The 27,048-nt window shown below is 46.4% G+C and overlaps 2 protein-coding genes and 1 long non-coding RNA gene across 12 annotated transcripts in view; 1 reads left to right on the top strand and 2 right to left on the bottom strand.

Moving 5' to 3' along the window:
* Positions 1 to 7,002, bottom strand: part of TMEM98 (transmembrane protein 98) — a 40,768-nt gene extending 33,766 nt beyond the window's left edge. Inside the window, exon 1 of one of the 3 annotated variants that reach the window (XM_029573101.1) lies at positions 6,872 to 7,002. The gene's annotated coding sequence lies outside the window, so the exon portion shown is untranslated. Of the gene's footprint in view, positions 1 to 52; positions 515 to 3,209; positions 3,382 to 6,871 lie in introns of those variants that run through there. The other 2 variants (XM_029573100.1, XM_029573102.1) reach the window with 2 other exon arrangements.
* A 131-nt stretch (positions 7,003 to 7,133) lies between these two features.
* Positions 7,134 to 27,036, top strand: LOC115073758. The gene is made up of 3 exons (XR_003852095.1): positions 7,134 to 7,252; positions 24,415 to 24,655; positions 26,991 to 27,036. It is a non-coding gene; the product is annotated as an uncharacterized LOC115073758 (long non-coding RNA).
* The window catches only part of ARHGAP27 (Rho GTPase activating protein 27), a 181,076-nt gene continuing 173,939 nt past the window's right edge, over positions 19,912 to 27,048 (bottom strand). For all 8 annotated transcript variants that reach the window (XM_029572473.1, XM_029572477.1, XM_029572476.1 and 5 more), the window contains one exon: positions 19,912 to 23,391. In XM_029572473.1, coding sequence (XP_029428333.1) covers positions 23,214 to 23,391 — 178 coding nt within the window. In that variant the 3' untranslated portion in view covers positions 19,912 to 23,213. The remainder of the gene's footprint in view (positions 23,392 to 27,048) is intronic.

The following is a 27,048-nucleotide window of genomic DNA, read 5'->3' as shown; positions in this document are numbered from 1 at the left end:
CCAAAAGTCCCTCTAATCATCTCAGAATCATGTCCTTTTTTTTTTTACTTACCGCTTACCAGCTGAGTACAGAGACGGTCTCCGGCTGCTCGGGTAAAGGGCTTTGGCCGTCAACGCCTTGCTTGGCTTCCTGCACCCGCTGCCTTTCAGCTGCCTAAGCAGTAAAGTCCATGCCGGGAACCAGCTCAATTTCCTTCAGTTTAGAATGTAGAATTTCTTCTTCCAAAAAGTACAGCAATCTCCATTGGGAGAGGTACATCCACCATCTGCTGGAGATGAAGAATACTGGAGAGATGAGGTCACTGCACGGGTATATGTATGGTGACGTCAGCTTTGCAAACTAACTCCATCTGCTGGCAGGGGAGCATAACCCATTAGTCCTGAATCCATCTGGCTACACGCTAGGAAATGAGAAGTTGCCATTGCATAGACACAAAAATATATCCACAGTGAGTCCCAAATTTGCTCTCATAAACACTCTTACATGTTCACACTTACTTTCACTGCTCATTCTCTCACATTCTCACATGTCCATTTACGCCTTTACTTCTGCCATTCTCCCACCAACACAAACACACACTCACTCACGTCTCTCCCTCTTCCATACACACATACCCACTCACTTTCACACCCATGCTCACTTGCACTCAGCTCTCTCCTACTCACCTACATACACTCTCAGATCTCTTCTTCCTACACAAATACACACTCACGCTCACAGACCTGCTCATTCATTCTCTCTCCCCCCCTTTCAAAACACACTATGAACAGCAGCCTCTAGCTTGGGCTCCTGGAGCAGCAGCAGCCTCTTCCTTCTCCTCCTGTGCTGCAGAAGCAGACGCTGCCTGTTTCTTACTCCTCGTTTGATGCATGGGCAGGAAATCGCAATGTCAATTGGCCAAGGCAAACAGTTTGGGGCAGGCAAGTGGTTGGATACAGGAAACAGGCTGTGCAGGAGCAGGTGGTGTCACGATGAAGCAAAGTTAAGAGTTAAAAAGGTCTGAGATGATAGAAATCACTGTTCAGTTCCTCCTTTTTTCAACCCCGCAAGACCAATGACGTTCCTTTCTTCTTTCCGGGTCCAAGCAGATTGGTTTTGCTGCAGCACCCGAAGATTTTCGATATTGGCCCGGAGACGCAGTAATTCTTTTAGAAATCTGGAATCCCCAGGCCAAATCCGGAGAGTTCCCAGGTGTGCCTCCCACTATCCATGACTAATGCATCCCTAGTGCTCTCCCTCCCTAACCCCTGCCTGATCCTCGGCTCTCCACTCCTTTTCCTATATCTTCCCTAGCAATGCTCCCCATTCACTTGTGCCACATTGACCAAGAGCTTTGAGCCAGTTTTTCCCCACAGTTGCCACCCCAACCTGTGCACACCCTCATAGAAAAGGCATTGATCCAATCCCCTCCCCAGGCCATTTATCACCACCATTAATTATCATTCATATATTCACAATCATTGTTTTAATCACCAATTCATCATTATTATTCAATTCACTATTATTCAATCAATATAATCAGTATCAATATTTAATATTAATCATCAATTTGACAGGCAGACCAATGAAACCCTGCCCAACCCATCCTGAGTTGAAAGTATATATATATATATATATATTATATAGTCATCGTGATTGCCTTCTTATAGCTCTCTCTCTCTCTCTCTCCCTCCCCTTGATTGACGCAGTCGAGTGCCTTCCAGCTTTTGCGCATACGATCGGCAATGCCCGGAGATTTGGAAATTTGTCTAAATTTCTGGAGTCTCCGGGCTAATTCCGGGGAGCTCCCAGGTATGCAGATTTCCCTCAGAGACTCAGAAATGTGCATCAATTGCTGGGACTTGGGGAAACACTAAAAAAAAAAAAACCCCAAACTCTGGGCCTTTCTGTTTGCTGCTTCAGCCACTCCTCTTCAGTAAGCCTGGAGCACCGCACACTGCAGGCGGGGGGAAACTGCAGCCCCGATTCCAGGACTTGGGGCTCAGTCGAGGGTAGAGTAAGGGTGCACGAGTTTGTGAGCTGTGACTTATAAGGGGATGGGAGCAAGGAGAGTGCCGAGGTCTGGAAGGGAAGAATGCTGGGGGGTTCTCCCTGGAGGGGGGAGAAGAGTTAGTGGTGAGAGAGAGAGGTAGTATGGATTAGCAGGGAGGGCGTGGAACAGAGAAAGTTGATGGGATGAGGGTGAAAGGAAATATTTCTTTATAGGGAGAGTGTGGTGGATGTAAGGAACAGCCTCCCCGTGCTGGAGACAAGGAAAGCTAAGGCACGGCTTTTCAGCCAGGTCTCCCCTGCAGAGACCCCCATTCCCCCTGATCCAACTCCCCCTGCTTCTGATCAAGGACTTGGGAGTTTTTCAGCCTGCTGAGAATTTGATCACCACTGTAAGTTTACTTCGGTTGCAATTGTTGATTCGTATTGATTGTAATCTGCCTCGAGGTGGGATATTGAATGTCTATAAACATATATATAAAACATATCTGAATTGAAGAAAGCATGGGACAAGCACAGGGCACCTCTGGCTAGGGAGTGTAGAGCCCAGCAGTTGCTGTGGATGGGCGGGCACGGACAGACTAGATAGGTTGTCACATTCCTATGATACACGCCTCATCCCTACCTCTCCCTGCCGTTAATGAAGTGCAATCACAGGGTGATCACAGCTCAGAAGGATCCAGGCATGGCCGTTGCTTAAGGGTGACACCTAGTGACCGGATTCAGGGACCATGACTGGACAGTCACTGCAATGACGGGGATATAAAACAGGAGAATAAAGGCCCTGGGGAGTGGCTATAACGAAGGCTCGGGGTGCCAGATCCCAGCCCTGGTTCCGATTGAGCTGAAAGGGAAAAGGAAAAGGAGGAAAGAGCCGGGTCAAAAGAAAAAAAACCCAAAAACCAATAACAGAAGGGAACCACTCCCTCAAATCTCTGATGGCTTAGGGAACCCCAAAACGCCTTCTCGCTTCCCGCAGTGGAACAATAAAAAAGTTAGCCCAGTGTCCAGACTCAGAGCTGCTGCTGGGGGCGTTGGAGTCACCCTGGAGCCGCTGAGGAAGAGACGATAAACGCACTTATCTCCATGCCGCTGGTTATCAAAACACTCCAGCCCCAATCCTCCGCCCTCCGCGCCAGCCACAAAACTTCTACCTTCCGTGTGACTTTCCCTGCAATAAATCTGTAGGAGAGCAATGGCCGGGGACCCAGCCCCTTACCCGCAGCGGATGCAGCACCGATCACGTCCCTTCGTGGAGCTCCCCCCGCTGAAGGCGTTACTTCCGCATAGGCCTCTCCGGGAGCCCTGTGCAAACATCTCAGACACAGCTCGGCCTTTGACCCCCATGACTAATCCAGCCCAGAGACATAGTAAACACCTTCAGACTGGGCTCAAAGGAGGTTCCCTTCCAGCCGTGCAGCATTTCCCTGTGCAGCTGCTATGCGACCTGGTTCCTAGAGAGAGAGAGATCTCAGGCCAGGCCTGGATTTTTTATAATCCTCTCCCAGTGCTCTTAGGTTCCTGCAGTGCTTTCAAATGGAACGACTACAGGAACATCCTAAATGACAGCAGAAAAGGACCATCTAGCCTGCCCGGTTATTCCATCCACAATACTAAGGATACATCCCAGCTATCAGCCACAGAGCTATCTGCAAGAGTTCTCCTTATTCAGGACAGTTCATTTCATCTTACTCCTTTGTTCTCCAACATCTTGGGTAGAAGAAGATTCAAGATAACCTCTTCGTTCCCTCCAGCACCCAACTTTGCTACCCTAACCTCAAGGCTCTATAACAACTGAAATGTCCAGCAATAATAGTGTTGCCATTGCTCAAACATCCGGCTTCCTGTGTCTCCTTCAAATAGCTTGCCAGCAGACCCAGCTATATAAAGCGCCTGCATTTCCACAATCACTTAGAGTTAATTACAGAAGGTGCAGCCTGCCAGCCAGCCCCAGCCACGTGGATGCCTGTATTAACCTTTCACGTTAATCTCTTTGCCATACATTCTGGTAGCCCCACCATCTCATCGTTGGATCAGGCGAGTCCGGTGCTATGAACTCTTGAATACAGGTCACTATGTTTTGCATTCTGCTCTCTCCACTTTTAGCAACTAAAAGGATCCTCGGTGCTTACTATTTATTTATTTGCTTTTACATACCGACATTCATTGGAGTGCATCACATCGGTTTACATGTTGGCGTGGAGAAATGTCCTACTATTTTTACATGAGATGTGCATTCATTTCCTCCAAACTGACGGTAGCTGCGTACCTCGCCGACTTTCTAGCACATGCGGGGAAAAGGAGAGTTTGCTTGTATCTCTTTATTAATCATCCACGCATACTCTCTGTTTTCCCACATATATTAGAAAGCCAGCGAGGTACGCGGATACGCAACAAAACAGAAGAAACGAATGCACATCCCTCGTGCTTAGCCCATTCCCTCTTGCTGTTTTTAACCCCCTCTACCCATCCTGGAAGCGGGTTTCATGCTTTCACCAGCCTTTCCAGGAAAACATATTTCCTTATGCTGCTTCTCAGTCTACACCAGGGCTTCCCACAGACAGTCGGGGTTTCATGAGATCCACACTGAATATGCAGGAGATACATTTGCATACCACCATGGTATGCAAATTTATCTCATGCATATTCATTGTGGATATCCTGAAAACCCGACTGGCTGTGGGGACCCCAGGACAGGTTTGGGAAGCCCTGGTCTACGCCCTCATATTATGAGCCCCCTTGTTCTAGAACAGTAGTTACCAACCTGGTCCTGCGGGACTCCCAGCCAGTCAGGTTTTCAGGATAACCACAATGCCTATTCATTAGATACATTTGCATACCCTGCCTCAATGCATGCAAATGTAGCTCATGCATATTCATTGCAGATATCCAGAAAACCTGACTGGCTAGGGGTCCTCCAGAACAGGTTTGGGGACCATTGTTCTAGAACATCTTTTCCTTGGGAACAGGTTTGTTTCTTGTACATTATTAATAACTTTCAGGCATTCGAATGTCTCAGTCATATCTTCACTGTCTCTCTTCTCCTCTAGGGTAGACATATTTAAACTTCTACGTAATTGAAAAACAAACTAAGACTAGTCCAATATCTGCTTACAGAAACTGCTGCAGGGATGTTCACTTTAGGCTCTTTAAGAAACTGGGTTCCATCTATATCACACCTGTGTTTATACCCAGAGAAGCCAAGAAAGGAGCTGAGTAAAGAGGATCCTTCCGCTGGTTTTGGAAGATTCCTTTCCTTCCTCAGGTGACACCAGGCCCATTGTCTGAGGAAAGGACCCATGTCGTTCCTTTTCCTCCCTCCCTCCAGTTTTCTGTGTGGATAGGTAGTACACGGATGTCTACTATTGCTCAGCATTTCTTAGCTAGAGAATAATCTGAGAGAATCACTGTGTATGCCAGGTGAATCTGTTACAGAGGGGGTAAGACTCACTGTGCATGCCAGGTGAATGTGCACATATCTGTTACAGAGGGGGTAAGCTCACAAGTCCATTGACTTCAGCTTCCTGATTATCTAACAACTCTCCCTACGCAGTAATCCAAGGGAATAGAAAAAAAACCCTGTGCATCCATAGCCAAGCCTGCAACCATGAAAAAGATTCCTTCTCAACCTCCAGATGTGACCGGAGCAACATTTTCTCCTCATGGTCCAGTCACTGCACCCGGCCAGCCTTTGGATGCTTCCTGACATCCAGAATGTTGGAAAATACGATAGAAAAGGGATGAATGTCCCTCTATAGACTCAGTATCTCTCCCAAAAAAAAGACAAATTCAGTAAATTTGGCCTACATGTGAATATCTCCAAGTTTCAAAGCCAGAACCATCCGGCCAGTGATTTCAGAAAACCAAATCTTAAAAAAAAAATTAAAAAAATCCCTCTTGCTTTCTATGGGAAAAGCCCCCCCTCCACCTTTCCAGCCCTTTGACACAGAGTAACCACAGGCAGACAGAGGTAGGGAAAGATGACTGAAGTAGCTGATGGAGGAAGGCACCAAAAGACACTTCAAAACCACCACCCACACATTTCCAAAGTCACTCACACCTCCTACACACATCTGTCTCCAGCATCCCCACATACCCACAATGTATGCCTTCCACACAGAGATGGCAATACCTTTTTATTAGGCCCAGCCCAAGAATTATCCTCAGAGGATGGTATATGTTAGGTTTCAAGAAAACTCCAATCCTTACTTCATACCAGTGAATAGATGTGCAGATCCTACATATGCCACCTTCTGTGCCTAAATCTTAGAATGAGTCTAATAAAATCTAAGAGAACTTGTGGAAAAAAAAAAAAAGCTCTTTTGGTATGTTAGAAAAGGTTATTTTTCAGGACTTAGGCTGGTGGTTTGGATGCAGGATCAGCTTCAGACTGTGCCACATTTAGAAAAGAAAAGAGAAAGCTGTGAGCTGGATCTGCACCCTGGAATGTTTTAAGTCTCTAATAGGATTAACGAGAGTGGCCTGACGGGTTGGCTTCATCCCGTGGCCCTCCGGTGCCCGACGCTGCCAGTAACCACCGGATAGGCTCATCTGGGCGCCTAAATAAAGTACCTGGTGCCACCATTTTCATCCTGGCTCCTGTGCACATGGATGAGAATTTCAAGCGGTGACTCTCTCGTTACACTGGAAAGGAACCTCATCCCAGCACGTTCAGGCCGGAGTCCGATGCAACAAAGAATCTATTGCCCCTCCTCCTCCTCTTCCACCCCCTTCAACCCAGTAACTAAAAGATAAGAACTAACATTAAGCACCGTTCTCTCTGCACTCACTCAGCATCCCAGACAGGGATGAGGCTTGTGGACATTCCTTAGATCACTCTCTGCCTTGGTTTTCCTTTTGAGAATGGAGCTCAGCTCTTACCTCTGAGTTTCCCCCCCTCCAGGGGCATCCCAGCCTGGAAGTATTCAGTGCCTGGACTGCAGAGCTGGCCCGCCAGGGATCAGCGCCCCGGCGCATGCTGGGATACTGGGAGAGAGACACTGAGAGAGGAGGATGCAGGAATGTTGCACCCCCCACCCCAGGAAAGGCGGTGCTGACTTTCCCAGGAGTGAAACCCACCAAGCTGGGCTCTCCCACCTCTTAGCAACTGCAGCCAGATTTCATCAACTGTTATTCAAAAGCAGTTTATGTGCAAAATACAAAGATATCAGAGAGATTCAGCTCACTGCAAACCACATCCAGGTACTGGTGCTATTTCCCTGTCGCCAGAGGACTTACAATCTAAGGGGCCAATGCAAAAAGGTGAGCGTTAAAAGTTTAGTAACGCTGAAACTAATATATATTTTTTAAACTCCTTATGTGGTATGCTAATGCTTTGGGAGTTAAACAATGCACGCATACCACAAAATAGGTGCAGAGGCTTAGTGCACAGCAAAGCATTATTTATGCGCACATTCATGTTTACTGCACCTAAAGTTTGTGCACATACAGCATGTGTTCTGCATTTAATTAAGAGCATAGCTTTTGCATTCCCAACCTGTCAGGCCAATGCAATACAGTGCACTCAGCCCGGAGCACTCTTTAATCCGTGGTTGGACGCGGGTTTTGGCCGTGTGTCCACAATCCCTTATTCTAAAAAGGGATTAGCATGTCCAAAACTCATGTCCGGCCCCCCCGCGAAACTAATAGCGCTCATCACATGCAAATGCCTGCTGATGGGGCTGTTATCTATTCTCCCGATTCAAAAAAAATTGTGCGCCCGATGCACACATTTTTACTCTCAGAAATTAATGCCTGCCCAGAACAGGTGTTAATTTCTGAGCAGCCCAAAAAGTGTACAGAAAAGTAGAAAATACTGCTTTTCTGTACTTCCTTTAAAATTAAAAAAAAAAGTGTGCTGGTGGCCAGGTTAAGAAAAGGGATGGTAAATTAACCAGCGTCCATTTTCCTAACCCGCTGACAGCCTCCTCTCCTGGGCACCTGATGCCAAGGAGGCGCTAGGGGTGCACATTGTTAGCGCGACCCCTCATTTAAATATTCAATCGTGCACTGGGAGAGGTGGCTGGGCATGTGCTAGGAAAGCGGGAGCTTCCACGCAGATTTATTGAATCGGCCTGTGAATTAGGAGCAGTTTTTATGCTCCTGAGTGTCGGGATTTATAGGCAGAAAATAAGCTTTGTGCACACAAAAACTGTTTCCAGTGCAGGCTTTTTGTGTACAAATCTTGCTTTCTGCAGATAAAATCCAGACAAAGGTCCCTGGCACTGGAACTCCAGCTTCCGCCTGTAGATTAACATTAACCTTGGAAACTTTACTCCACTTGGGACTTGGAGCTAAGAAACAGGAGGAAAGCCTTTGCACAGCAGGGATAATAGCCACTGCCTTCATTAGCATGAGAGGGCGCTAAGGAATACACACAGGTCTAAGAGCACATGTTTTTGTGTGCAAAATGCCTTGCTGCAGCGGCCGTAGACTTTGTGCACACAACTGAAGGTTAACTTATTGCATCGGCCTATAAATTTGTGCGGAACAAAGTGATTCGTCCAAGATCCCAAGGCGATGCACACTTCCCAAAGCTGGCAGAGAAAATAAGACTTCCCCGAAAAGGCATGAACAGGAAAAACTCTGCAAAACAATCAAGTCAACAGGAGAAACTGTAGCAAAGCAGAATGTGATCCGACCAGCACTGAAGGTAACCAGAAGCAGGGACCCGTCTGAATGCTCCCTTTGTAGCATTTTATGCATTGCACGGATTGTCAGAGCAAGCCTTGCTCCTGAATCTGACCTGACCGAGGCGCTGCCCCCATACAGCGGGGGAGCGGGGTTTAGGTTCTGTACTGAAGTGCTGAGAGAGAAGAGGCGGAAGGGCTATGGGGGAGGAGGACAGCCAGCAAGCCCTGGGACTCGCGCCTTTTCTTTGGAAATCCATACTTTTTAACCCTTTAGAGTCTGCGGCCGAGCAGTGACTGTTAGCTCCGAACATACCCTGAGCTCTGCAGACTGATTTCTGTCTGTCCAGAAATAAAAGTTAACATTTAAAACACAACAATATATATCCGGTGATGCCTTTTTATTGGACTAACTTAATACATGTGTATAACTCAGGAAACTATTAAACGGAACTGACCCCAGATGCCTGAGACACTCCACTGACAATCCATCTCCCTAAAAACATAAGTCCAGTATCCTGTACCCAACAGAGGCCAATCCAGGCTACAAGAACCTGGCAAGAACCCAAACATTTCTGATGCCAGTAATAGCAGTGGCTATTCCCTAAGTAAACTTGATTAATAGCCATTAATGGACTTCTCCTCTAAGAACTTATCCAAACCTTTTTTGAACCCAGCTACACTAACTGCACTAACCACATCCTCCAGCAATGAATTCCAGAGCTTAATAGTAGGTTGAGTGAAAATTGTGCATGGAGCCGTTTCATCCCCTCTGCACCTTCTCTAGTTCTGCTCTGACTTTCTTGAGATGGGGCGAGCAGAACTGCACACAATACTCAAGGTGCAGTCATAAGATGGATCGATACCGAGACATTCTGATATGCTGGGTTTTGCTCTCTCTTCTTTTCTGTATAATTCCTAACATTCTCTGCCCTTGTTGACTTTCTTTGCATGTTACTATATTTTATTTGCATTCTTGGCTGCTGCTGCTGTACACCAAGCTGAGGCTTTCAATGTGCTTTCCTCAAGGGCTCCAAGATCTTTTTGCTGAGTGGGACTCAGCCTTTGTGGAACTGTAGTTGGGATTATTTTTCCCCATGTGCATCACTTTGCACTTTTCCACTTTACATTTAATCTGTCATTTAAATACTCAGGCTCCCAGTCTGGCAAGGTCTTTCTGCAGTTCCTCACAATCTGCTTGTCATTCACGAACTTGGACTAATTTTGTGCCAATTGCAAGGTTGATCACTGCTCTGGCTAGCTTATTGCTCTCATTTTTTAACCTGACTTAAAACTATACACACATTCTCTCACTCCCCCTCTCCAGGGGTGATCTCCCCCCCCCCCCCCAGTATTCTCCCACCCTTCACCCAGGCCTGAGCTCTGCCCTCTCCCCCATTTGCCCCCTCTCTGACTTCAGCAGGCCTCCCCTTTCCTAACCCTTGCACTGCTCAGTGCTCACCTTCAGTTGCTCAGCAGCACCGGGTTAAGAGAGAGGCTTCGTCCCACCATACTGGCATCACAGGAAGTCATGGATGAAGCAACCCAGGAGGAATTAAAGAGCCAACACGTATGAAAGATTCCAAATTATCTGTTATCAACGACGATATAGACACAATAGGCAATGGTGGAATAAGGATAACCAGTGGGACAAGTTATATTGACATGAGAGGGGAGATCATAATGATGAAAGGGTGGCACTATATGGTAAGGATGAAATAAAGTCAAGCAGGATAGAAGTCCTACAAGAGATCAAATGCATTGTGGAATTGAGGAGTCAGCCACGGGGAGCCTGGCTAATTGTTCCGGATATTCATCAGTGCCACTGTGCTACTGAACATACCAGATAAGTTTATCCAGCTAACTTTAGGACTGTGCTGAAGCAATTCTACCGTTAGCTGACTAGGTTAGCCATATAGAGCTGACCATTGCTGTTATCCACCTCGGACTTAATCCACAAAGGTTTTAGCTGGCAAACTATTTAGTCAGATAAGCCAGGGCTGGTGAAGCCAGCAGGAATTTAAAAACCCAGTCAAATTGTTTAAATATGGATTTTTTTTGAGGGTGTGAATAAACATGTAGAGGCAGCCAGCTGATATAACATATTTGGATTTTCAGAAGACATTAGACAAAGACCCCCATGAAGAGTGCTCAGGAAGTTAAAGTCATGAAATAGGAGGCAGTGTCCTATTGTGTCTAATTCCCCTTTTCCTCTTACCCCCCTGCAGTTAAAGCAGAGAACAATAAAGTTGCATCAAACATATGAAGGTTTATCGGTTAAGGGTAGTAACCGCCACACCAGCAAGTTACCCCCATGTACTCTTTTCTTTATTTCCATCCTCTAACCTTTAGGGATCCACAGTGTTTATCCCATGCCCATTTTAATTATTTCACTGTTTTTCTCTTCACCATCTCCTCTGGAAGGGCATTCCAGGCATCCACCACCCTCTCCATGAAGAAATATTGCCCGATATTGCTTCTGAGTCATCCTCCCTGGAGTTTTATTATGTGACCCCTAGTTTTATTGATTTCTTTCCAATAGAAAAGGTTTGTCGATTGTGCATCAGTAAAACCTTTCAGGTACTTGAAGGTCTGTTTCATATCTCCCCTGCACCTCCTCTCCTCCAGGGTATAGGACTAGGGGGCATTCCATGAAGTTAGCAAGTAGCACATTTAAGACTAATCGGAGAAATTTATTTTTCACTCAACGCACAATAAAGCTCTGGACTTTGTTGCCAGAGGATGTGGTTAGTGCAGTTAGTGTAGCTGGGTTCAAAAAAGGTTTGGATAAGTTCTTGAAGGAGAAGTCCATTAACTTCTATTAATCAAGTTTACTTACAGGCAGATACAGTAAAGTGCGGCCGCAGTTACCCTGCTTCTAACCCGCTTTCTACTCACAATGTGGCCACGTTAGTCCAACCAGCGATTCACTATCCCTTTTAACCCATCCTTACCGCTTCTTTAAATCAACGGGTAACCCCTTCCGCCCGTAGCATGTATATTACATGTAAACGATCGAATTAGCTATTCCCTCCCATACAGTAACGTGCGCCCCGCCTATCGCCTTTTTAACCTGCAGTTTAGCCGCGCATTTAACCTGCTAATTTACCGCCTACCCCTATCCCTGTATTAGAGGCAGGGGTAAGGGTAGACGGCAAACTTTCCCCCAGCCCCCGCTCACCTGCCCTGGCCGCGTCCATGGGTGCCGGTCTCCGGGGCAGCCCCAGTCCTCTCCCCTCCTCCCGAAGCAACTTTAACCAAAAGAAAACCTAAAATCCCCTCCTCCCAAAACAACTCGACGTGTAAAGTATTGTGAATAAGTGTAACCAAAGTTAATTTACTTTTTCTTTCTTTCTTTCAGCCCTCTCTGCCCTCCTCCAGAGGCTCGCGCCGCGGCTCCCCTGCCTTCCGGGGGCAGCCGGCGGCGAAAGCGGCTTCCAGTGGCCCCCGCCGGCCAAGACGGACGAACGCACGCCTGTAGTGCACGGGCGCTCAAGCCAGCGAAAGCACATGAACGCGCGTATGTCACGCACGCCCGTTCATGTGCTTTCGCTGCCTTGAGCGCCCGTCAATTTGGGCGCGCAAGCCAGCGAAGCGGATGAATGTACGCCATGATGTCATGCGCTTCGCTGGCTTGAGCGCCCAAATTGATGGGCGCTCAAGCCAGCAAAAGCGTATGAATGGGCAAGCGTTCATCCGTCTTCGCTGGCGGGGGCTGCTGGAAGCCGCTTTCACCGCCGGCTGCTCCCGGAGGCAGGGGAGCCGCGGCACCTCCGGAGTAGGGCAGAGAGGGCTGAAAGAAAGAAAGAAAAAGTAAATTAACTTTGGTTACACTTATTCACAATACTTTACATGTCGAGTCGCTTCGGGAGGAGGGGATTTTAAGTTTTCTTTTGGTTAAAGTTGGGATCCACTTCCTGGTACCTGTCATTTGAAATGACAGCGCACCCAGGATACTGTGTAGGCGCTGTATAAAGCGCCTATACAATAAAATGGATTGTGCTTCATTGACGTGCATTGGACGCGGCTTGCATTTGCAAGCAATTTAAATAGAGTATCGAGTGGTAAGTGATCCGAACTGTGCGTGCGGCAAACGAGGGTACGCCCGGCCCTGCCGCACTCTTTCTAATGCGTCCTTACTGTATCAGCCTGTTAGGGAATAGCCACTGCTATTAATTGCATCAGTAGCATGGGATCTTCTTAGTGTTTGGGTAATTGCCAGGTTCTTGTGGCCTGGTTTGGCCTCTGTTGGAAACAGGATGCTGGGCTTGATGGACCCTTGGTCTGACCCAGCATGGCAATCTCTTATGTTCTTACATATTTAGGTCCTTCAACCTCTCCTCATAAGTCATTTGATGGAGACCCCCCCCCCCCCCCCCCCACCATTTTTGTTGCCCTTCTCTGGACCACCTCCATCCTGTCTCTGTCCCTTTGGAGATACGGTCTCCAGAACTGAGCACAGTACTCCAGGTGAGGCCTAACTAAGGCCCTGTACAAGGGGATAATCACCTCCTTTTTCTTACTGGTAATTCCTCTCTCTATACAGCCCAAACATACTTTTGGCTTTAGCTGTCACCCTGTCACATTGCTTTGCCGTCTTCAGATCACTAGACATCATCACCCCAAGGTCCATTCACCCCCATCTCACACAGCTCTTTTGGATTACCGCACCCCAGATCCATGACTCTGCACTTCTTGCCATTGAATCCCAGCTGCCATATCTTTGACCACTGTTCAAGCTTCCTTAAATCATGTCTCATTCTCTCTACTCCTTCCGGCGTGTCCACTCTGTTGCAGATCTTAGTATGATCCACAAACAGACAAACTTTATCTTCTATCCCTTCTACAATGTCGCTCACAAAGAGATTGAACAGAACTGGTCCCAACACCAATCCTTATGGCACTCTGCTTAATACTGTTCTCTCTTCAGCGTAGGTTCCATTTACCATTACACGCTGTCTTCTGGCTGTCAACCAGTTTGTAATTCAGGCCACTACCTTGGCACTTACTCCCAAGCCTTCTATGCGGGACTGTATCAAAAGCTTTGCTGAAATCCAAGTAGATTACATCGATCGCTCTCTATCAATCCAATTCTCCAGTCACCCAATCAAAAAAAAGTCAATCAGATTTTTCTGACAGGACATTCCCCTGGTGAATCCATGCTGCCTTGGGTCCAGCAACCCACTGGATTGTAGATAGTTCTCTATCCTTTCCTTCAGCAGAGTCTCCATTACTTTTCCCACCCCCGAGGTGAGGCTAACCAGCCTGCAGTTTCCAGCCTCCTCTCTGCTCCCACTCTTGTGAAGCAGGACCACCACCGCTCTTCTCCAATCACTCGGCACCACTCCCGTTTCCAGGGATCTATTGAACAGATCATGCAGTGGCCTCACCCGCACATCTCTGAGCTGCCTCAGTATCCTGGGATGAACCTCATCAGTTTTCCTAACTCCTCCCCTACATTCTCTTCCATAAACAGAGTTTCATCTCCCCTATCTCCATCTCCAGTCTTGTCAACCAGCAACGGTCCTTCTCCAGGGTCTTCTTTAGTGAATATCGAACTGAAGTATTTGTTTAATATTTCCACCATTTCTTCATCTCTCTCCACACCACTTTAGGCCTCCCTTCTTTCTTTGACATATCTGAAAAATGTTTTGTCTTCTCTTTACCTCTTTGGCAATCCTTTCTTCCACTTGATTTTTGCTTTCCTGATTTCTTTCTTCATCCCCCTCAGTTTTAACAGATATTCCTCCCTGTTCCCTTTTTTGGGATCCTTTATACTTCTTGAATGCTGTTCTTTTTGCCTTCATTTTTTCAACCAGTTCCTTAGAGAACCAGATTGGTTTCTTTTTCCTCTTACTCTTCTTTACTTTTCTAACATATAGATTTGTTGCCTTTGAAATAACTCTTTTAATTTTGCCCACTGTTGTTCCACCTCATCCATTTTCTCCCAGTCTTCCATTTCTTCCTCCCCGTACATCCCCATTTTGACAAAGTCTGTATTTGTGAAATTACAAACTTATAGATTTTAATAGGTGTTCGCGCTACCCGGCGTGCACACATGGATGCACTGATTTTATAACATGCATGTGCCAGCACATACATGTTATAAAATTGGCGTGCTGTTTGCACATGCGCGCTGGATTTTGTAATTTGCACACGCATGGGGGGAGGGATACAGTTTTGCAAATGTCGCGTGGTAATGCATCCCGGCCTTCCCCAGTTCCCTACCATCTACCTTAACCTCCCTTCCCCTTCCCCACCCCCTAAATGTCACGTACCTTCAGGTTTTTTTTGTTTCTTAAGTTGCTGTTCCTATGGAGCAGAAGCATCATGTGCGCACCGTCCAACTGCCGATGCGCGCTTCCACAGCTCAGCGGCAAATGACCGCTGTACCTGCGCCTCCAGCCATGCTCCTCCCCGCCCCCCGAACTGCCCCTTTAACTGGCCCGGCCCTTCGGCGCATAACAGGTGTTAAACACGTGGCTAGGCCCCTTTGAAGATGCGCACGGCACATGCAAGGCCTGACCACACACATAACCCCCGTTTTTAATGCGTGCACCTTTTTAAAAAATGACCCATTAGGTTTTGGTGTGACTTCTCTGTATCCTGTTTGCAATATCGAACCTTAGCGCCTGATCATCAATACTGCGCAGGTGAGCACTAGATCGAGGATCACACCCTCCCTCGGGGGTTCCATTACCATTTGCTTGAGCAGAGCACATTGAAGGGCATTCATTATCCACTTTTTGTAGATTCCGCAGAAGGGATGCTCCAATCCTCATCCGGAAGATTTAAAATCTCCAATGAGCAACACTTCTCCTTTCTCTCCCAACTTTTGTTGTTTAACTATCTGTTAAAACTGAGGGAGATGAAGAAAGAAATCAGGAAAGCAAAAATCAAGTGGAAGAAAGGATTGCCAAAGAGGTAAAGAGAAGACAAAACATTTTTCAGATATGTCAAAGAAAGAAGGGAGGCCTAAAGTGGTGTAGTGAAACTGAAAGGTGGAGAGAGATGAAGAAATGGTGGAAATATTAAACAAATACTTCAGTTCGATATTCACTAAAGAAGACCCTGGAGAAGGACCGTTGCTGGTTGACAAGACTGGAGATGGAGATAGGGGAGATGTTTACGGAAGAGAATGTAGGGGAGGAGTTAGGAAAACTGATGAGGTTCATCCCAGGATACTGAGGCAGCTCAGAGATGTGCGGGTGAGTCCACTGCATGATCTGTTCAATAGATCCCTGGAAACAGGAGTGGTGCCGAGTGATTGGAGAAGAGCGGTGGTGGTCCCGCTTCACAAAAGTGGGAGCAGAGAGGAGGCTGGAAACTACAGGCTAGTTAGCCTCACCTTGGTGGTAGGAAAATTATTAGAGACTCTGCTAAAGGAAAGTGTAGTGAACTATCTAGAATCCGGTGGGTTGCTCGACCAGAGGCAGCATGGATTCACCAGAGGAATGTCCTGTCAGAAAAATCTGATTGACTTTTTTTTGATTGGGTGACTGGAGAATTGGATTGATAGAGAGCGATCGATGTAATCTACTTGGATTTCAGCAAAGCTTTTGATACAGTCCCGCATCGAAGGCTTGGGAGTAAGTGCCAAGGTAGTGGCCTGAATTACAAACTGGTTGACAGACAGAAGACAGCTGTCCAGTTCATCCATTTGGGCTGGAGGCCTGTAGATCACACCAGTAAAAATGGAAGCACTATCTTCACTTTTTAGGACGGTCCATAATGCTTCTTCTTTACCCCACGTCCCTTCCAATTCAGTTGCTCGGATATTGTTTTTGACATAAAGAGCTACTCCTCCTCCTTTTCTGCCCTCTATGTCCTTCCTTAACAAGTTATAGCCCGGGATGGCCACATCCCAATCATGAGACTCCGTGAACCAAGTCTCTGTAACAGCAACAATGTCCAAGTCCGCCTCCACCATTAGGGCCTGCAGGTCTGGGATTTTATTGTAGCAAACTACTATTGTAGCAATTGTGGTCAGAGCTTTCCAGCTGCTCTTCCTAGTCACCTTTTCTGTTTTTGAACTGATTGATTTTTGTTACTTTGTCTTCCCACTTCCTGTATTGCTTGGGGTGACACGCCAATTTCACTGACCACTTCCTGCCACCATGTTTAAATGCCTGATAATGTATGATCTGAAATTTTAACTTAGTATCCTCTTTCCTGCCACAGACAAATGTAGGCCATCCTTACCATATAATCTTTTATTGCTCCAGACATGGCACAGCCTAAAATGTATCCAAAACCACTTTCCTTACACCAGGTTTTGAGCCAGGAATTGAAAGTATATATAGGGCATAGCCTTTCCTTTCTATTTCCATGAACAGATAATACTTCAGAAAAGGCAATAGTCTTCACCATGTGTCTAATCTTCTCCCCTAGATTTTGAAATCTTCCTGGTTCTTGTGGATACCATTTATAGTGAGGTCATTGGTTCCCAGATGGATGATAACATTGATATCAGCTTCTTACTTTCTTCTATAATTTCATTGACCACCTGGTTTGCATGTCTATTAGTTGAGCATCCTGGAATGCATGTCCCCATCAAACTGAGTTCCCAAATTGGTTCCTCTGATGACCGAGCCTCCCAGAAGCAGCTGGAGGGTTTCTGGGTGCATTAGGTGACTACTTACCTTTCAGATATCACTTCATGTTCTGTTGCTGGGGCTTCTTCATTTTCCAAAGCAGAAAATGCATTATGTAAGGGTAACAGTTGAGAGTGGGTATCTCTTCAGCACAGGCCTTATTCTGCCCCAGCCAACTGTAATCCAGTTATTCCTGGGATTCTGAATCTTGGCTTCCTGACTACTATGTGGGAGTGAGGGTGGGTATTCGGGATGCTCTCCAGACGGGGAGATTGGGTGTCATAGTCACACATCTTGTTCTACCAGAGCATACTGTAAACCATTTATTTTTGAGATTCTGAATCTTCTGTGGAAGCTGGGGAAGATATTCTGATTGCATCAAGTGGGCAGGTTTTTTGAACCCTGAACAATTCCTCTTTCAAATGATCCACCTGCTTTTTCATTGCAGACAGCTGAAAACAAATTGGAAAACCCTTAAGTCGCCAAATGGAAGGCCTTGGGACATAAGCACCCCAAATGTTACATTTATTTATTTATTTATTTTTAGATTTTTATATACCGGTGTTCCTGTATTAAAATACAGATCACATCGGTTTACAATGAAACATAAAAATTACGCCAAGAGGCGGTACATATAACAAGGTTATAGAACTTGGAAAACAGGGAAAACAGATTCGAAAAATAACAGTGAGAAAATTGTAAAGTCTCTTTGAGAAACCAAATCATAAAATAAGGCGTAATTGTCTAAGTTAAATGTGATCTGCAGAAGGGATTGCGATGGTGAGAAAATCTTGATAGCTGGAGGTGAAAAAATGATCATAGTTCTGGAAAAGCTTGGCTAAAGAGCCAGGTTTTAATTTTCTTTTTGAAGGAAGCGAAGCAGATCTCAAGGCGGATGTCTGGCGGGAGCATGTTCCATTGGACGGGTCCTGCTAAAGAAATGGTATGTTTCTGATGTAAGGATATTGTTGAAGGTACATAGAGTGTGCCTTTATAAGCTCCTCTGATAGGGCTAGTTGAAGAGTGAAAACGTAGTTGGGTGCTTAAGTGGAGTGGGGATATATTGTAAATAGATTTATGAATTGCTGTGTATACTTTATAGAGAATCCTTTGCTTAATAGGCAGCCAGTGGAGGAGTTTTAGTATGGGGGTTATGTGGTCTCTTTTATTCGTATTGGTAAGGATTCTAGCTGCAGAGTTTTGAATCATCTGGAGGGGTTTGATGGATGAGGTTGGGAGGCCAAAAAGGAGCGAGTTGCAATAGTCTATTTTTGTTAGTATAATGGCTTGTAGAACCATCCGAAAATCATTGAAGTGGAGAAAATTGAACAAAAGCCATTCTGCTAATATGACTATTATAAAAGTTTTTAGATTGGTACTTTGGTCTTATTATTCTCTTAACCAAGTCCTTACAGGAACTATTTAGGAAGGAAAAAACCCTTAGGATGGGTGGGAGCAGATAGCAGCCCTTTGTTCTATAAATTACAAACACTTATTTTGATACACTAGCCAGGAGTCTAAAAACAGTAGCTAGATTAAATAGAGAGATCAAAACCTGCACCAACAGGAAATACAAGAGAAAAGAGAACAATGTCAGCAAGAAACCAGCCTATATTATGGCTAGCAAATTAAAAATTAAACTTCTCTGGGCCCAAGTACAGGTATGTATCTCTCTGGTCAATTCACACCCTAGAGAAGATCATCTCTGTGAGTCCCATAGAGTGCAAAGACAGGATTTTATACCATCTTTTATCCTTTAGACCGCAGGTAACCTTCAAGCAGCCTTAAGCTCAGGAAATGATGGAGAGCTTCTTCTTGATCCCGTAATACAGGGCTCCCCACACTATTTGCCATAGCTCAGAGAAGGTGAGGTGTTGTGTGTCAGTAGCCAGGACAAATTAAGACACATCTACCAAGTCCAAATCTCCCTCTTCCACAGCCCCCTCGTTTGCGGCCAATACTGTTTTGCCAACCGAGTTTCTCTATCTGAAATGGAGCCAGCCTGCAACCCTACCTGCAGAGGGGGCACTTTTGCAAGAGCATTGAGATTAACAAAATAATTACCTCGATGTAGTGTAGAGGTTGCTGCACCTTAACTAAGGAGGGACTAGAGAAAGCCAGGTGACTCATTGTGCTGTAGTAGCAAGACCATATCTCTCGGCAAATTGTTTGTGAAAACAGAGTGTGACATCACCTGTCTCTGTTTTCTCTGGTTAAGGGCAATAGCGGTAAGCAGTGACCACATTCGGTGGCACACGGCTAGTGGAAGGAGGGAGGCCGGATGCAACTGGAGAGGGTTGAAGTGAATGGCTAGGCTACGTCAGAAGGAATGGAGGCTACCTCCCATGGCGAATGGCTCAGAAGGGAGCAATAGATGAGACATTGGTCCCCTGAAACCATTAGTCCCAAAATGATTTATCAGTATTGAGGCGACTGGAGAAACTGGTTAGGGGTCTGCAGAAGGCTGCCACGCCATTATTTTGGCCACAGTCCAAACTGGGTGCATCTCCAGACAGTACTATAAGCAAACAACAGTATTTGCAATTGCAAGTGTGCTTTGAATACCAACTGCAAACTGGTTGGTGATTTTTGTGATGTAAATCTGTGGAATTTAAGCAAACTGGTCACAGGAAATTTAAGAGCTATGTGACATGGAAATAGTGTTTGAGTACACTAGGGCACAATTAATGAGGCCAAATACCAGAACCTCTTGTATTTTATTACCTTAGCACTGGAATCCATACTTGACTTACAATTTTGTAAAATATAAACACCTTTGTTTTTTAAATAACATTTCACTAGTATTTATCCTGTTAATCCAAAACACTTTGTTCTTAAGTCTATAAACCCAAAATTGCTTCGGCTGTAGCGCCTGCCAAAAATTACACTCTGGGCTGCGGCCTTCTTTTTACATTGCGTTTATTATTTGCAAAGCACAGAAATCACGTCATGCAAGGAGCTGCTTCTTACCATTGTGAGGGCTGGAGGGGCCCTGGTTGTCAGGGGAACAGTGTGCGGAGCCCTGGAATTCTGGTCGCAGAAGTTTTATTGACAAAGACTTTTGTTTCTGAAGGATTAAACGTGGACTTACCAAAGCAAGACCCTCTTTACAAGCAGTAATAGCATTTCCTTACAGAAATCTGTGTGCTTAAAGAGAAGCCTGTCTAAGGGTGAAAAAGTCTCCTCTGAGTCACCTGTGGCTCCTCAGTCATATCTCCTCAGTTCATGGCTTAAAATCACCTTTGTTTACTGCACAGAGAGACAATTCAGCCCAAGCGGTCTCAATTCAATGGCACCAGACATCAGGATGTGACATCATCAGACCACCACTGACATCAGGATGGAGCTTCCTGAGATTCATGGGCCATTCCATACATGTAATAGCCAAGTTTATTAAAAAAAAAAAAAGTAGTGACAGATGGACCATGAAACTGAGCAGAGTTTGCTGGGAGTCACAGAACAGAGATACGCAGTTTCAGGCACTACCCGAAGCGTGGGATCTTGTTCTCTGCAGGTTTTTAGGAGCAGGTTAGAGACACAGCTGTCGGGGATGGTACAAGTTCAGTAGATCTTGCTGGAGGTAGGGGGAGGGACTGAATAATCCCTTCAGATTTCTCCAGCCCTCAGATTCGGGGAAGGGGTTAATTACATACGATAAGATAGCAGAATAATTCTGTTCATATCATGACACGTCATATTTCTGTTTAATAAAGCAATCACCTTTGGAAATTATCTGGTTGCATGATCTGGCACCAGGGACAGCTATGAAGACGAAGGTTTTCCCATCACAGAGGGCTGGTGGGGCGGCGGGGACACTATCCCCCTCCCACGTACACACAGCAAAGCAGGTATCTGGATCAGTGTACCCGTAGGCCTGGCATGCTGCCATAGCAGGTGGGTACCAGTTGGTTCCTTCTTCTGCATCCCCCCCTGATTTTACCTCGTCACACAGTCCCAGGGTTCTGTAAGGGAACCCCAAACCTCAAGGAGTTGTATCCGAGGTGGGTGAAAGCAGGATTGGACCAGTCTGCCCTGATGCCAGTCGGTGCCTTTCCGATCTGGGAACAAGTCTATGTACAGGCAGAGGCCCAGCTAGCAGACCTGGGGCTGCAATCCCATCAGTGCCACCAGCTCCTTCCCAATCTCAGGAGGCTCTTGGCAAGAGGTACACCTTAATGCATTGAGACTTTTTAAAAATATATCTCTCTTTCTATATATATATATATGTATCTATATATGTACAATATTCACATATACACTTCATGACAGAGTAAACTGGCTAATGTGCCTGTATCACCAGTAACTCCCATCTGTGCACCACATGACTTCACAAATACTGAACCTATACAGCCAGGGGAATTCGGGCTCTCTCTCTCCTCCAGAACAATTATTTTATCTGACATTTCTTGCTGGTAAAAGGTGTGCAGCAATCTCCCTTTCAGGTGCAGGAGAGTGGGATTAGCAGAGAAAGCAGATGATGAACAGCACAGCAGAAGCTTCCCTCGATGTTGGTGCTTGTAGTCAAACTTGAGATGCTTTTCCAAGCTTCTTACATTTCCTTCTCCCAGGAAATAAGGGAGAGACCAGGAGGAAGAAGTCCGGAAACGGATTAGGCACAATGTTTTTCTGCATTATTAAAGTCATTTTTGGCAGTACTGCTGCTTACATTTTAATTGGAAGGTTCTGTAAGATCGAACTTCTCTGTCTGTCCCGAAATGCTCAGAGGAAGCTTTCAGGACCAGAAGATTTACCTTCATAGGAATATGCTGGAGAGCAGGGGAAGCTGTGCCAGGAACAGGATGGGAGGGAGGCAGTGATGCATTTTGAATTTTGCTGCCCCTGGGCATTATGGAGACTATGCCAACCTCCCCTCTCATTCCCCTTAGACCTCTGATCCAATACTCCTTCCTCCCCTGGACCTTCAATCCAACTCCCCCCCCCCCCCTTTCTTTTCCTCTCTCCCCAGCAGATCTCGGCTCCTTTTCCTTCCCCTCCCCTGGAGTGGGGATGAGGGGTCACGTCTGTAGGGCTCCAGCTCTCATGGCGCCATTATTAGAAGGCAGTGAGTGCAGGAAGTGGGGTGGCCTGCGGTGGGCTCTGCGTTCACAGCCTCCACCTCACACACCGAAGGCCATTGGGGGGGGGGGGGGGGGCAGCTCTGGTGTCCGAGAGCACAGGCCCGCAGGCTGCCTCACATCTTCCACTCGCTGCCTTCTCATGACGGCTCTGCCGGTGCCCTGTGCTCTGTTGGGGACTGAGAGGATAGAAAAAAAATAAATAAAAAAATATCAGCGATCCACATCCAGGACAGGCAGGAAATGTGCTGTCCCGTGTGTAAATCCAGTCCTGCTGGGAGGGGCCAGGGAGGCAGAAACAGCATTAGGAATACTTAGCCTCAATCCCTTCAAACTGCTATTACAGAAATGGGGAAGGAGTGGGGGCAGGGGAAGAGCTGGGAAGGTATAAGCACAAGGGTTGGGGAGATGTGACTTGAGGCAATCAGTGGCTCCACGCAGCTCTCTGCGGCTTCTCCAGGCCCAGTGCGAGGGATCGTCCTGCCGCTGCCCCAAGCGATGGGTTCCTTACAGACCCTCAAGCTCCCTTCCCCCCCTACCCAAAACAGAGGCAGTGAGAGGACCTGTCTGCCGGAGAACAAATGTGGAAATAAATACTAACCAGTTTCCTAAATGATACACAGACTAGAGCTGGGGTATTTTAAGGAGCCATTAGCCACTGGTTAGGAAAAAATAATGGCTGCCATGGGCATTAATGTCCTCATGCCACTCGTTCCATAGCGCTGCAGCTCCTCACCAGGGAATAGCTCTCCACCACACACCTGCATCTCAGTTAACCATGTACAAATGACCCTGCTCTGTCTCAAAACGCACATTGTATGTACAGTATATCCTAGGACTCTAGCAAGCGAACCAGCGCCTTTGTGCTGTGCAGTGTCGTCTCGTCTGTCTGGCGAGGGGGCCTGGGGAGCTCCGTGGGTGTAGCTCAGCTGTCCCCAAAGACGAAAGGGTACCGCTGCAGGATCTGCTCCACGAGCTTGTTCTGGAAGACCATGTGCATGGTGATGTTCCCGCTCTCGGTCTCCGGCTTCAGCAGGGTGGGCCCAAACACGATGGCGATGCTCTGCGAAGTCATGCGGTTCTCATTCTTGTGTTCAATCACCCTAGGGACGCAATGCAAGAGAGGAAAGGCAGTGTCATGTTTTGCCCGGACTTGAAAACCTTCAGGATGTTGTAATAAGCCCCCCCCGTCTACTGGGCGGGGGAGACAAGAGTTAAGGCCAAGCAAAGATAACGAATCGTCTACAGTTTAATCAGAATACTCTTTCAGCTGACCACCAAAAAGAAAGGTCATTTCAAAATGTGGCTGAATCTACTTATTTATTTTTTTAAATCTCCTCTTTAGTGACAAGAGTCATAGGCCTTCCGCTGATAGTTAATGTCACCCTAATCGGGCTGCTGAAAGTATTTGCATTTTCTGAGGAACAGTAAACTGAGGATTATGGCAAGGCTTTCCAACAGGACGTGAGGCAGGTAGTTTAGGCACCGTAGGCTAGAGGCAGAGGGAACTCTGACCAGAAGCAGGTGGCTTTGAGTCACACTTAATAGAAGACAAAGTGCAAGACACAAAAAAAACCACAAAAACGGCAAACTCTGTGCTCGGGAGAAAAGTGAAAAGGAGATGGCACTGCTAGAGAAGATGCACTATGAGAAGATTCCTGTGCAGGAAAGCCCTCTGCTGGGCAGGAAGAGCAGAAGCCGGGCTGAGCAGGAGTGAGAGGGAATGCAGGTGCACTGGTGATGTTTTCTTGAAACTGGAGCCTGGTTTTTTGTTTGTTTTGGGTTTTTTTAAGTGTTTTATTATGCAACTCCAAAATCTGTAAAAGAGTGCAACCCACGGTCTGGACTGATCCGGGTACGTACAGGGAACCAGGAATAAGGAAACAGAATGAGAAAATGGTTGCATGATTGACAGTTAAGATTTAATGCAAAAAAAATCCAAACTTATGTACGTGGGGTGCGAAACTGTGAGGGAGCATTACACGATAGAGGGAGGTATTGCTGTGCACAGACAAGGAGAGACACCTTGGGCTGATAGCATCTGATGATCTCAAGGCGCTGGCCAGAAGGATGCTAGGGGGCACAGGGAGAGGAATAACCAGCAAGTGATAATTCCCTTTGCACAGGGCACGCGTTGCACTACTGGAAGGATACAGACAAGCTAGAGGCAGCCCAAAGAATAGCTACCAAAAGCAATAGGAGACTGAAGGACCGAATATGTATCCTCTAGAGGAGAAGAACGATGGGGAATAAGATGGAGACATTCAAATACCTCAAAGCAGTAAACCTTTTCCAGAGGAAAGAATGTTCTAGAACAAGAGGACATGAGCTACAACTGAAAGCAGCTAACAGTACATAAAATTAAAGGTAAGGCCAAGAGCAATATCAGAAAATGGGTCTTCAGGGAAAGTGTAATGAATGCATGGAACAGCTTCCCAGGGGAGGTGGGGGGGCCTAAAAGGGTAATGAGATTCGAGAGACCGTGGCAAAAGCTGCAAAGTAGGGAGGGGAGAAAGCCGGAGATCAACTGGAATCTATGGCAATGTGCCTGGGCTGGATGGGCCTTCTCGGAGGTCATATTCTATGTTTCAACTGCATCGGTAATCAGCCACCAGATCGAGCAGGCAGTAATTAACAGGAGAAGGCCAACGGAGCTTGTCCCTAAAAAAGTGATTTCCAAAAATAATAAATGTCAACAATTTTGCCAAAAAAAAAAAAGCATGTTACACAGTAATATTCTGGTCAATAGTCAAAAAGCTGTTGAGTGGAAAAGTTGGCCAATCAAGTTCACCCAGCTAACTTGTCCCGATATTCAGCCAGAAACCCCATAGTCTGACTATAGTCAGCTAGAATTACCCAGCTAGAGTCATCTGAAAAACCCTGCCGCTCACCGGGGTACTGAATGTTTGCAAACCCCCTCAAAACACCAGTGGCCGAGCAGAGACTGATCCCCCACACCCGCCCCCCCCCCCCAAATAGAAATAAAAAATGTGCGGCCAAGTGGTTCCCCCCACTCTCCAATGCAATTTAAAATTGTCCCACAGCGGCAGCACTGATCCTCCCCAGCCCGTACTTAAAAAAAAAAAAAAAAAAAGTTGTACCATTCCCACCCCTGAACTTCAAACGCTGCCCCAAAAGCAGAGGGGGAGCCGGAGAGGCAGTTACCTGCTCCCGCTCCGATGCAACATTAAATGTGGAAAACCCGCTTTCTTAACAGGTGCATGGCGCCCGCAAGGGGGTGAGCCATGCATTAAACAAATTAGGGGTCACACTAGCAAGGAGGCACTAGGGTCGCTTGCGCAACCTTAGCGCCTCCTTGCTAGTGTGACCCCACAGTTACCGGCAGCCTGCCGGTTATGAACACAGGTGACGAGCATATCGGCGTCGGTCTTCAAAGCGGCCAGCAGAGGTTTTTTTTTCTTTTTTTGTTAACGTTTAAAAAAGTACAGAAAAGCAATTTTTTCTGTTTTTCTGTACTTTTTTTCAGTGCACTCAGCTATTAACGCCTGCTCCAGGCAGGCGTTAATAGCTGAGTGATAAATATGCGTCTGAGACGCACATTTATTTTTTTCCATTTGGAGTGAATGAGTAATGGCCTCATTCACATGCATTTGCACGTGATGAGCGCTCTCTCATTCACTCAGCGTCGGACGCGCGTTAAATAGGCGCTAATCCCCCTATTGCATTAGGGGGTGGATTAGCGCCTATTTAACCTGCGTCCAACTGCGGGTTATACAGTGAGCTCGGCTGAGCGCACTGTAATGCATCGGCCCCTATGTGCCATAGCGCTAGGCACGGAGAACCCAATAACTTGAAGAGAGTGATGTGCCTAGACTTCTGAATTTAAAAAATGTTCTGGGGCTTACAAGGGGATGTGGTCAGGGCAGGGGCACATATTTCGGTACTCTCCACTGATTACTAGGGACCTAAATAAGGCTCTGAGCCCTCTCTGAATGTCAGGTACTTAGTATTAAATTATTGACTGCAGCTATCAGGGAAGGGAGCAATCATTTTCCAAGTGCAGTGAATAAATTAATACTCCCATGCCTAGAGCTATGGTGCTTCATATTCAGCAGAGCTGATGAAGTTAGCATGGGGCACATTTAAAACTAATCTGAAAAAGTTCTTTTTCAGTCAACGCACAATTAAACTCTGGAATTTGTTGCCAGAGGATGTGGTTTGTGCAGTTAGTGTAGCTGTGTTTAAAAAAGGATTGGATAAGTTCTTGGAGGAGAAGTCCATTACCTGCTATTAAGTTCACTTAGAGAAGAGCCACTGCCATTAGCAATGGTTACATGGAATAGACTTAGTGTTTGGGTAATTGCCAGGTTCTTGTGGCCTGGATTGGCCACTGTTGGAAACAGGATGCTGGGCTTAATGGTCCCTTGGTCTGACCCAGCATGGCATGTTCTTATGTTCCTAGGGGCAGGTAAAAGCCTCTCCTACTCCTGCTCTGCTTTTAGAGACAGTTTTGATGCTTTGATGGATGGGGAGCGGGTTTGGATTTTGGCAAATTCTTTTTAAAGGTTGTGTTTGGGTGAAGGAGGGAGAGGAGATCAGCCCCCCTGCTGAGGGACAATTTAAAATAGTTTGGGGGGGGGGGGGCTGGAGGGGGAGATCGGCTGCTGCTCACCACTACGTTTTTGTTTTTTTTTGGGTTGTTTTGGTATCCGGCTAATCTTAGGCTTGTGATTTGTTTCAGACCAGAATCAGCCAGGTGACTTTGTCGGCTAGCACAGATATTCAGCGCTTGTCCAGGT

This window comes from Rhinatrema bivittatum, chromosome 12 (genome assembly GCF_901001135.1).
Source record: "Rhinatrema bivittatum chromosome 12, aRhiBiv1.1, whole genome shotgun sequence".
Taxonomy (NCBI): domain Eukaryota; kingdom Metazoa; phylum Chordata; class Amphibia; order Gymnophiona; family Rhinatrematidae; genus Rhinatrema; species Rhinatrema bivittatum.
Note: the sequence above shows the minus strand (reverse complement) of the source record. Positions and strands in the feature narration are given on the sequence as shown.